We start from the raw sequence: 12,396 nt of genomic DNA, 5'->3' as shown, positions 1-12,396 counted from the left end.
GAAAAGAAGCCGGAGTCTTCATGAGAAGTCGGCCAGATGCCAAAGTAATTCCGCAACACGTGCTGACATTAAACATTACCGCAAATTAACTTTCCATATGCATTGCAACTCAGCATTTTTGAGAATTGCCACAAAAAGCCTAAAAAGACTCTTTGTCTTTACTCTCCGGGGACTAATTTGGCCTTCTCCTCTTACATCTTTCCATTCTGTCTCAGAAGATGTATTGGAGAAGATATATGATGCCTTCACTGAAAGGTTTTCAAAGGAAAGAATAAAAAGTTTCCATTGAGTAATAAATAAATGTAACTTAATTTTAGCATTTACTTTTTCCTGAAAATCATGTTAATATGTTAATGCATAATTTTCCCCACAAACAATTTCTGTACACATAAATGATACTATGTGGCAACTTACATTACACATCTATCCTTAGATAAAACAACTCCAAGTTAAATAGTGAACACTTTGTATTACATGCAAATGATGGTGCAATAAATAAATATTTACACTTCATAGAATAATTGCAGATGTCGACAGTAAAATATGTGGATGCCATTTTGATTAGTACTTTTTCCATCTGTCCAAATTTTTGTGAAATGAAAACTGCCAGAAGCAGCTAGCCCAGACTATTCCAGTAACTCATTAGACAGGAATTGACTTGTAAGTGGAGATTATTTGTCTGACCAAACTGATGATCTCACGTGTATGGTATTTCTTTAAAACCACTGGTGGCCTGACAAATCAACCAAAACAAATCAAAACTTTTTGTTTATATACAATTTTGTGTCATTCACTTAAATCAGATTTTAGCTAGCTGATTCTTGGGCTATTGTTCGTTTTACGTAACTAAACCTGAGCTGCATGTATTATGAAACCAGAGGAGGAAATAATGACAAGACAGAGAGAGAATTTTGATCTTATATAACTTTGTAATCTGAATCTAATCGAAATCAGGCCTTGGATATAAATTATTTATTTGTAAATTCATCAATAATACATGAGTATTTTTCAATAAAACAGTGAAGAAATAAACAAGTGGGCAAGGAGAGAGAGAGAGAGAAAGAGAGAGAGAGAGAGAGAGAGAGAGAGAGAGAAGAAAAGCCTTTGAAACGTGACAAGAATACAAAAAAGTTAGAATTGAGAAACAGGAGAGAAAAGTGGAAAGAAAATGGAAAGCAAAGAGAGAAACGGAGAGAATGCTGTGATGGGGTAACCGTACCTTGAGCCTCCGCTACATTCAGTAATATTGCTAGGAGGGCAACAGTGGCCCACAACAACCTTCTCTTCATTTTTTAGCAGGGAGTCAGCAGCACATGAATTAATCTGCAAAGACAAGATTCCCATTCAGCTCAGAAAAAAAAACTGGAATATTAAGACACTTCAAGGAAAATTAAGAGCAAAGAAAAAAGACATTGACATCCTGAGGCGGCACTGACTGTAGATCCAGGGTTTTGCAAAGGGACAAGCAAATTTCCAAACAGGAAATATGTGAAAAGAGTTTTCTGCAGGAAAAACATTTATGAATAAAAATGCAGACTACCATCCATGACAGCTGTGAGTGGAAATAAGCAGCAGGAGTCACACCACTTTTTCCTACTGAGGGCCAGGTGGAAAAAAAAAATAATAGTCAGAGGAATGGGTTACACCGGGATTTAGAAGTCTCTCCTTACATGGGTGCCAACAATGTGGGAGAAGTAGTGCTCAATTTGTCCACTATTATATGGAGTTATCAGCACATACTTTATATAATTGAAATGTGATTAAACTAAGCTTTTGAAATAAATGTTAAGAAATCAAGTAGACAAAGTTTTTTTTTTTAATGTTTGTCCGTTTTGACATTAAAATTATATCAAAATTCCTTATAATTCACTTCTGGCCAAAATTAAATTCGATTTTTTTAAAAAAAACTTAAAAACTTATTTAACTTTATTTAAAAATGAACACATTTTGCTCTAACGGCTCGAATGTATCTTGCTACAGCGGTTACCAATTGCTTTGTCTGAAGGGAAAGACAGACATTTTAGAGCATAATTATAACCATTATTCCTTGCTGTGATTTAAATTTCCACCAAATCACAGTAGCAGAACTCAGCACCACTTGCTGCTCGACCAAGGGTGGGGACGCTCCACTCCACTGAGCTCCCCCAATTTAAACCCTGGTCACAGAGACTATTTTCAATAATAAAAATAAAGAAATAAATAACAGCTTTGCTTGATTGCCACTACTGGGCTGCACTGCCTTTCAGCTGAGGACTATATTAGGTGAGTTTAAAACACTTGCTTGAACAGTGCTGTGTAAATAAAGATGTTACAGATTTTCTCGCAATACTTAACCTTTGTTCAGTAATTCCAGCAAATTAAACACACTTCCTTCTCCTTTTGTTTGTCCATCCAAGAGCAATTTTTTACAATACAATGCTCACAATATCTAGCCCTATATAATGAGCCTCATTAGTGTTTTAAAGAGAGATGAAAAAAGGAGGCTGGTGTGTTTTATAGTCAGGTATGAAGATATTTTTGAAAATATTCAAATGAAGATATTTTTTCCTTCCTTTAAATAGTTGGGCATATTTAGTTTTTTTTAATAACGCTCCGTTGTTTAAATAAATAAATAAATAAATAAATAAAAGTTTGCACACCCGAGTGTAAAGGCTTTGAGGCTTTGCGCGTTTTCGCAGCTCCTCAGCGCCCCCTGGTGGATCTGAGCAATAACGCTGAATGTTCATGTCCATTCAAGCTTAGCAAAGTTTTTACAAAGCGCACTGACCTGAATTGACCTACACTAAACACTGGATTAAAAAAATATATATAAGCTTTAAGAATATTAGTTGAATCCTAGAAAAATATTGACCAAATTTGGATTTGAATGGTCAGGCCCAGAAAAAATATTAATAAAGTTTCAAAAACACGACGAAAGCACAAAAAAACCACCGGTACTTAAATCAGCTACCTACAAAGGAACAGTAATATTTACACAGTACATGTATATACACCTGCACACTGAGCTAAGCCGAATGTTCGTCGTGTAAAATTCACTATACGTTTTCGAAACGTGTTAATTACTTTGACCGGGACAGTTCTTGATGGACAGTGAAGGAGGAATTGTGAAATGTGTGGTTAATTGTTAGAAAAAAGGACAGAGAAAGTCAATTTAAGCAGAAAAGTGAAGCTAGTGTGTCTGACCTGGTGATGCGGAGCTGAGAGAGAGGATTGAGGAGCAGCGGGCGCGCGCTCGCGCTGTGTCGCTTCAGTCCTGCTGGCCGCCGCGGTCTCGCGCCCCACAACCTCTTTAAGGGAAGAAGCCTCTTTTCGAGGGGGAGGGAGTCTAAGAGCACAACCTGCTACTTAATACTGAGGGGTTGTTCCCAGCCGACTTTTTTTTTTTTTCCACCCGTAGACCCTTACGAAAGGCTTCAAGAATGGCACCCCCCCACTTTTAAGGGCTTTCAGACACGCAAGACTTAGTGAAATGTGGAGCAAGTGAGCTAAGGGGACTTTATTGCCTCGGCTTTTGTTTCATAAACGTGGACTGCGTCCCAAACCTCATAATGCCCTAAATAGCACACCCGATAGTCTACTGTTTTCACATCTTACATACCTAATGCGCTAGAACCTAACCCCTGTGCAAGTCTGGTTTTAAATTGTTTTAGAAAATGTTACCAGTTTAAGTGTATTTCTTAGCTTATTAAATCAAACTCATCGAATTGCAAACTTCACCTTCTCATGCTATTCATCCACTGTGTGGAGTTTATACTAAACCTCAGTCTTCTTGTTCAGAAAATTACATCTGCAGGTAAATAGGGTCCTCTAGAGGAGAGTTTGTGCATGTTTTTTGGTTTTTTTTCCAACACAAATATACAGTGCAGCTTACACATGTTAAAAGATGCTTGATTGAATTCAAATGACAAATGCATGATTAAATCTCTGTGAAGACAAACACTTTGCAGATAGAATGGAGAATGGTTTATTACATATTAGATATCCACAGAACAATGAATAAATATTGATCCTGTGTACACAAAAAAAAAGAAATCTTCACAACTGGATAAAAGTCATTTAACACATGAATGAAGGAACTTCTTTATTCGCTCTTCTTGGGCATTGCTGCTTTAAACAACTCGTATATGACGTATCCAGTTCCTGTGGAGAGAAAATGTATCACAATTCATTCATTCATTCATTCATTCATTCAGGAACCATTTACAAAGATATATCTCTCCATCAAGGTATCTTCATAGGACACCAGCCTATAATTATATACAGCGATAATCAGTTAATAATTCAAAACTCACCAAAGACTGTGAGGGCCATTGTTGCAGAGAACAGAAGGGCATCCTTGGGACCTCCCTTCAAGTGAACAGGCAAACCATTGTCCTCCTAGAAAACCAAAGGGTGTTTATGATCTCACACTGCACTGGTATGCTTCATAGTACAGACTTAATGAGCACCATTCCGTGTGTGTGTGTGCGTGTGCATGTGCACACATGGTGGCATGCAGGCAATGAGAAGCTTCTTTATATGAAACTGCTATAATTACAGGAAATTAGACAAAGATGTTGATCCTGTATCGCTTTCATTTCTGGCACCTAACAATTACTGAACACTTAAGCGTGTGTGCTGTAACGTTCTATGAACCCATGTATATTGGTAGCACTGTAGTCACCAAGCATTAGATTCTGTCTCAAATCTCTCCACCATGTACTAATCAAGATGGAATAATTACATAATAGCAAAATTCCAGCCATTTTAGGTTTGGCCAAAGGAAAGCAGGGTGTGTCAGCATCTAAAATGACATTACTGCAGTCATAGAGCAGTAAGTGAAGCTTTCAGTCATTTAATCTGCCTCTCACATCACATCACATGCAATGATTAGTAGATTCAGCCCATTCTAGATACAAAACCCCTACAAGCAAATTACAGATCTACTGTATATACTTATCTGATTTCCTACAGAAAGAAAAAAACAGATACATAAATATCAGACCAAAAATGTGAACTTTAACAGTAACAGTAACCAATGAAAGAATGTCCTGCACTACATGTAATAAGTGTAGTCTACAAAAGCACAAAATCATTATATAGTGTTTTAGATTGTTGCACCCATTCAAACGGCATTGTTTACGACCATATACAAAAGTCTCGGCCAGTCTGCTGCCAAATGAACATTCTTTTACATTGCTCAGCTGTGTACTCTGTATTGATTACATGTGTATTTAACTCACAAGCCTTGCTAAATCAAAAGCACTGACCAGAACCACACCAGAAAACCATTTTCTTGAAAAATTCAGTTGATTTAAAGAATGGTTTGATCAGGTTGGTCACTGAAGGCACAGGTAAAGCCTGAGAAGTTGGTTATAGCACTGCTCACACTGAGAACTTTCACAGTTAATTTGAACTAACTTCAAACTGGCTCAGGTACCGGCATACAATATCTGTAAGAATACGCACTTCCAGTGGCTTTAGTTAACAGCCGGATCACATATCACTATATTTAATGGTAAGAAGCAGGCCAGTGTGGAGTTGATCACTTAATAATTGTGAACGGCATGCAGCAGACGAGAGCAGAAAACCTGAGCCTCTTCACCAAATGTCATTTCTTCAAGTAGTACAACATCCAGGATCATTCATTTGCTCTGGAACCGCATTCCTTTTAACCAATCACTGCCATATGATGTCACTGTGTGTCTCCCACACGTCCTATACCCCGTTCACTGTATAGTGCACTGTTTTCTGCTATTCTGCAGTAGAGTGGAAAATATTGAGTGAATGTTTTTGTAGTGTACAAATGATGTTCAGTCACAAAATGCCAGTAATACACTGCATAGATTGGTTTGATCCATGCACAACTTCACGAAGGAAGACAGTGAACTTACTCAAGCCCACTACTTATTTAAACCCAGGAAATGACTTCCCCACCTCCACAAAAACAACATCTACTAAATAATGCAAAAAATAATAATCACAAAACAATAATAATTAATTAGGAAACAATGGATACAGACATCAAATCTGTGCTGATTAAAATTTGCCTCATTAAAAAACTAAACACATATGAGATGTCTGTTAATTACAGAGTAGAATATTGCCTCCACATTCGAACATGTTTTACACACTGTGAAGAGGTGGAGGGAGTGGCCAGGCTGTGAGGATGCTCGCCTGGCGCTGAGTGGTCTAATCAGCAGGAGAGAGAGATAAGGAGCTGGGGGACACACCAGGGAAGGAGAGAGAGACGGTGCAAGCGGGAGAGAGAGCCAGAGGATTAGAGAGGAGAGAGAGAAAGAAAAGTGGTTCTCTGGTCCCCATACACGCTGTCATCTGGTCCTCAGACAGCTGAGAAGCGATCCCCCATGACACCGGACGACAGCACGGGACCTCCTGGCGGACGGCAACGGCTCCTCCCCTTTTCAGGCAGACAGCAGCTGCACCTCCACCTCCCCGGCGGACGGCACCGGGTCCTCCGTCCCCTGGCAACCGTTCCAGCACCACCGCCTCACTCTTCCTCCGCGCAGCGATCCTCCGGCAGCAGCGAGGGCTCTCCGACAGCACGTCCCTCCTACCTCCCATGTTAACTGAGATGTCACTGAGATGTTATTCTCAGTCACTGCCGATACAACAGGGCAACCCAATATTCTGCAAGGCTGTAGGGTGTCCAGGTTCTCATTTAGGGCTTCAAAATGGTAATCACGAGCACCCTCTACGCTTCCTTATGGCACTCTTTAGCGAAGCCCACACTGAAGTGAACTCAGCAGTGGCCTCTGACCCAAAATCCTTTGATAGCAATCCTTTGGTAGTGATTGAGAGTAGCAAGGAGGATGAAACAAGAAAAAAAGATCTTCACATAAAATTAAGAGTGCTACAGTGTCTTTCGTTATTAATTTGTCATTAAGCAGCAGTAAGCTGACTTATGAGACAAAGTCAGTAAAAGTCAATTAACTCAAGTATGATCAATTACCTCATTTAGATAATTACCTAATTAATATCTATAGCTATATATAACTATACATAATATTCTCTGGAGCTACTGCATGCAGTCAGCTGATTTCAGCATGCTACATCATTTGAATTTGTCAGTGTGATTTTTCTGTGTAATTTCTGGTTTGGAAAAAAGATTGATGAAATGATTATAAAACTCATTTGTCTCCGAATGGAAAATCAAGTTAAAGTTTTTACTGCTAATTGCATTGCAACCAATTGTTTCTAATCATTTCTTACTCTGAGCTTCTGAGGAAAAAATTCCACACAAGTGTTTGAATGATTAATTTCCACAGAGTGTGTAAATATCTGTCTTCATCACTGAAAAGCAAGACCAACATGTGATGACATCCTGAGGACTGCTCGAAACTCTCTCTTTTACATCCTCAAGCCATTGTTCACCGCAGGTCCTGTGACAAAGTCAACAAAATGCACTATTGGAGGAGGACCACAGGGATTATGGTGACATTTTGGACAGGGCTTAAGAATGCATGTTTGGGTTTAAATGGGTGTTTGCAACTAATAAGTCAATGTTTAAGCATGAAATGCAGAAATAGGTAAGAGTTTTCCTGTATCTCCTGTATAACTGACTGTTATACCTTGAGGGAATCAAATGACGAGTAAGAGGCACACACTGAAGACATCACATGGCAATGGTTAATTTTGTTTCAGGAACAACAAAGGTATGCTGAGGTAAGGAAATGTCTACTTGAACAAAACACATTCATCAACTGGGATCACTGTATCAAATCAATATTCCGATATTAATCAGAATTTGGCAATATTGTAATTAGTATTGAGTCTTCTAATTTAGTATTAGTACTGAGATTGCCCAATTCAGATTAAGGCAATATTCTGATTCCCCAAATTCCGATTCCCACCCCTGGAATATGCCTGTTTTATTAGAAATTTGTTGCATGTAAACACCTTATTCAGAAAATCCACTGAAAGGAGATTACAGTATATGCGAGCGCTCAGACCGCAAGGAATTGTGGGTGCTAACAGATGTTTAGCAGTAGCCTAGGTATTTAGAAATGGCAACTCAGGCATACTTATAACAACCATGTACACAGGAATATTCCGATGCCTGTACGCATATAAACATCGTATTAGGAATATGGCTGCAACCCGAATATAGACCTTAAACAGAATTTGACGTGCATGTAAACATAGCCGATGATCCTCTCTGTATAAATGACCCTGCCATATTCACATTTAATATCAGCACCCCTGATCACAGTATTGCTTGAAGAATTACTGAAAGACAAGTCTTAACTTGACTACCCAACACTCACCTGAAACATTTTCTGCTTGGCAGCAATTTTGTTTTCAACCTGCCTGCAAGCACTGTTAGAAAAGGGTCGGCCAGCCACCTGCCTCAGAGTCTGAGAAACAACACGAATCATGAATCAGTCAGTTGGGTAGATGTGTTAGATTGTTTGTCTAAAATTATTCGTCAGAGACAATCAGATAGAGCACACGCAAAGTCTGTTTAAACGGCTGAAGCCATACACCTGTTTTATATCCAAGTTCAAGTTCTGTTTAAATGATAAACGTGTTATTGTGCAGTAACCTCTCTCACACTTTGAATAGAAAACATGATGATCCGACGCACAGCTATACATATCAAGGACTGCAATCATTGTCTCGCAGTAAGCAGATCCCTGTCTACTACTGCCAACAATTAACTCTTTACTAGTTAATAAGTGTGATAATTTTAACAAGTAAAAGCTGTCTTTGTAACCAGGTAAAGACCACAGTATTACAACATTACCGTTAATACGTCATGCACATAATTTATTTAATAAATTCATATGGCTCCTAAATGGCAACATTTCCTATATACATGCACTAAATATTACAAATAACAGTACTATTATTACTATTATTATTATTATTATTATTAGACTCCTAAACAGCAAGACTTCCTATATACGTGCACTACATACTAAATAACTATTATTATTATTATTATTATTATTATTATTAAACCCCAGAGTGAACCACAAACTCAGGTCAACATTAGCTAGTAAGTTAGCTAGCCAGTTTTAGCAGTTAACACTGAAGCTGTAGGAAATTCTCAGTTCTGTAAGTTTATATCAGATTAGACCAGTCGACAAAAACTAAAAAAACAAATAAATAAACAGGTAATATACTACTTTCACAAATAGCACTTACCCTTATATGCCTAAACATGATTAAAAGTTGTAAACACAGCCAAGCTAGCACTACAAGGACACTTCAAAACCGCTTCCTGGTATTTCCCAGAATTCTTAGCGAATATACGTTGTCCGGTTTCCGGAGTGTTTATGTGAGTGTCGCCGCCTGGTGGATTAAAGTGCGAGTGCATGCTGCACTCACTTCAGTACCATACACAGAAATAGCGACCTGTAAAGCACGTAAATAGGCTAGCTAATATATTTTATCATTTAATACTAAAGTTGATATTGTTATTCACACAATTCTGAAGTTATTTTTAAATAGTAAAACTTTTTTTTTGCCTCCTTGGTACATTCATTATGCCCTTGCTTTAGCACTGCTTATTTTAGTGGCAAACTGACCTGTTGGTTTGCCATAAAGTCAAGAATTCAAATGAGTTTAATGAATTAATTAATTTTTCCAGAATATTTCAAATTCTGTCATAGGCACTGTTCAGGAATGTGAAGTACCGTTGTCCGCTGCTTTATTTAATGTTTCTTGATTCAAACATTAATTAATACAGTATAAGAAACCTATATAAGAAACCTAATCTCCCTGGAATAGATAAATACAAAGACACTATCAAATGTGATGAACTGTGTCTAAAATTTACACTAGAGGGATTTATTTTAGGGTTTTGATACTGGTACAAGATCAAAACAGGGTTATTCACATGCTAGAGAATGCTCCAACAGAGTTTTAGTAACTTCCTTACACACTGACACTGGATTCAACTCACCAGGTTTAGTAGGTGTGTTTGAGCATGAAAATCACTGGAGTTGTGTGCTCCTGACATGCAAAAACTACAGGCACTGGTCTATACAGCTGTGGAAAAAGGTGATATGGTCAAATGAATCAGCTGTTACGTATATTCTTGACAAGTGTGAGAATGCATGTGTGGGGTACACCAGTAGAAAGGAACAGGCCTGATGCTTGGCCCTTACAGTGAGGGGGTCCGATGGCTCTGTAATGTCATAGGAGGTTTGGGTTCACTTGTACCCTCAAAAGGAAGAGTCACTGCCAATCAAAAGTTATTTTGAGTGATCACCTTTATCCTAAGATAAAGCATTTCTATCCTGATGACAGTGGTTTCTCCCAGGGTGACTTTGTGGATGTCCCCATCCATGAGGGCTCACTGAACTCAACTCAACTGAACACTCATGGGAGATTTTGGAAAGATGTGTTAGACAGCATTCTTCACCACACCATTCTTTATTTAAAAAAACACCAATTAAGAGAATATCTTTTGGAAAAATTGAGTTCAAATCCTTGAACTCAAACCAGAAGAGTTCCAGAGACTTGTAGCCTCTATGGCAAGGACAATTGAAGCTGTTCTGGTGGCTCATGGTGGCCCAACACCTTACAAACCTTGTGTTGTTTTTTTCATTTAATTTCTAACTCACCTCTATATAGCCTCTGTTCTGTTCTCTTCCACACAAACAATAGTTTTTGCATATTATTAGCGCATATCAGTCATGCTTATGGCTTCATTATAGCATAAAACTTCACCGAATACATCTTCTTTTCGGTAGGAATATGCTTGTCATTTTGTGGGACATTAAATGACAGCAACATACTAACTAGATTCTTTGACAATAATATGGATAACCATTAGAACACATTAAAGAAAAAAATATAACACGCATTATCATACAGCCTGTGCTGAAGTCTCTATAGAAAGAGAGTTTCTTGACACATGAAACATGATGAGTGGATTTTTGTTTATTAAGACTTATTAAGAGTGTTAATAAATGATTTAAGCAATGCTCAGGCCAGGCTGTATCTGTCATATCTGTTATGCTTGCTTCAAGGATGCATCAAATCCATGAGGCTAATTATAGCATTTAAATAGCTTTATGAGAGACAGGAGAGTGGTTGGAACCTCTTGGCTGTCCCTGAGAACAGAGCCTGTGGGGAATCACATGTGATGTATGGATGTATGGAGTGGAGGTGGGGGGCAGTAACACGGTTGTTTGCCAATTCCTGATACCACCTTATGTTTTCATCATTCTGTAAAGCCAAAATGTCACGCTTTACTGGTGCCATGTGGAACCTTCACAACCTGCAATTTACTACAAGTGGAACTGCCAGTCAGTTAATTGTTTACAGATAGCCATTACATTGACTGACCTCTGTGTAAAAAGGCTTTATGTGTGTGTGCGTGCCCACACAAACACACACAGGTGCACACGAAAGTGAATGTGCATGTACATCCTTGCGTATATCTATTTGTGTAGACAGGTGACAGGTGACAGGTGAGTGCTTTGTTTGCTTTTTCTGCAGCCATTGATATGACATTTGTTAGGAATTAGCTCATAAAGTTATTGTGGCATCACGTTATTACTTTATTAATACCTAATTATTATTGTAATTTTTGTACTTAATTGAAAAATTATTTCAATTAATTAATACATATGTTTTAAGTAAGTTCCCTGTTGCTATTTTTTCATATATTGAAATACTATAGGAAAACATTATCATTATCTCTCTTATCATTGCTTAAAATGAAAAGCACAGTTCTTAAATATCATTAAACAAAACATTACTAAAATATAGTAATATGATCTCTAATATAAAATTACACCTGATCCATGGCATCCCAGTCCATGACATCTACCACATCATCAGATGCAATAGAAATGGTCACCTCGACTATCTGAACCTCACACAAAAAACTGAAATTTTCTACACTGTAAAAGAAATCCATTCTGGTGGCAGAGATGGTGATATGACAGTGTTCAGCACCCTCACAATGGTGCTCTATACAGGCCTCCAGGGAAACATGGCCTAAAGAATAGTGTGTGACTCCAAGTGTCTTTACTATTTCAGCCTCAGATTCATACTGGACTACCTCCAAGGGGTTCTCCAGAAATATGACCTGCAGACTAGGGTTACACAAGTCAGAAACACCAGCCAGGAACCTATGACTTAATGGAAAGGTCACATGTTTGACTCAGATGATTGAGGTATCAAGTGGTAACATGAGACTCTTGGTGATTGTGAATCTGCAGAGAAACAGCACGGTCTCGTTTGAGCTGCACAGTCATTTGTCATGATCACCAAACTGGATAAACAGTATGGCAGTGAGTTTACAAATGAGAGAACCCATATGTTGCATGGTCTGCTTTTAGACAATGAAATCTGTAGACTTGGTGTCTCATTTCAATTCAATTCAGTTTTATTTGTATAGAACATTTAACGACAGACATTGTCACACAGCAGCTT

At 38.1% G+C, this 12,396-nt stretch overlaps 2 protein-coding genes across 6 annotated transcripts in view; both read right to left on the bottom strand.

Annotated features, from left to right (window-relative positions):
- The window catches only part of col12a1a (collagen, type XII, alpha 1a), a 53,644-nt gene extending 50,308 nt beyond the window's left edge, over window positions 1-3,336 (bottom strand). For all 4 annotated transcript variants that reach the window (XM_026934360.3, XM_053237313.1, XM_053237314.1 and 1 more), the window contains exons 1-2: window positions 3,184-3,336; window positions 1,220-1,323 (exon numbers count right to left, since the gene is read on the bottom strand). In XM_026934360.3, coding sequence (XP_026790161.3) covers window positions 1,220-1,289 — 70 coding nt within the window. In that variant the 5' untranslated portion in view covers window positions 1,290-1,323; window positions 3,184-3,336. The remainder of the gene's footprint in view (window positions 1-1,219; window positions 1,324-3,183) is intronic.
- Window positions 3,337-3,948: 612 nt separating this feature from the next.
- On the bottom strand, window positions 3,949-9,285 carry LOC113538994 (cytochrome c oxidase subunit 7A2, mitochondrial). 2 transcript variants are annotated; one of them, XM_026934513.3, is made up of 4 exons: window positions 9,151-9,285; window positions 8,268-8,357; window positions 4,293-4,377; window positions 3,949-4,140 (listed from the first exon to the last, which is right to left on the bottom strand). In XM_026934513.3, the coding sequence occupies exons 1-4, from the start codon at window positions 9,166-9,168 to the stop codon at window positions 4,082-4,084; spliced, it is 252 nt and encodes an 83-aa protein (XP_026790314.1). In that variant the 5' UTR covers window positions 9,169-9,285; the 3' UTR covers window positions 3,949-4,081. The 2 variants fall into 2 exon arrangements, with proteins under 2 accessions (XP_026790314.1, XP_026790313.1); XM_026934512.3 differs by lacking the exon at window positions 9,151-9,285 and having other exon boundaries at window positions 8,268-8,393.
- Window positions 9,286-12,396: the final 3,111 nt, after the last annotated feature.

The sequence above is a fragment of the Pangasianodon hypophthalmus genome, chromosome 10 (assembly GCF_027358585.1).
Source record: "Pangasianodon hypophthalmus isolate fPanHyp1 chromosome 10, fPanHyp1.pri, whole genome shotgun sequence".
Classification (NCBI taxonomy): Eukaryota; Metazoa; Chordata; class Actinopteri; order Siluriformes; family Pangasiidae; genus Pangasianodon; species Pangasianodon hypophthalmus.
This window is presented reverse-complemented; position numbering and strand designations above follow the sequence as displayed.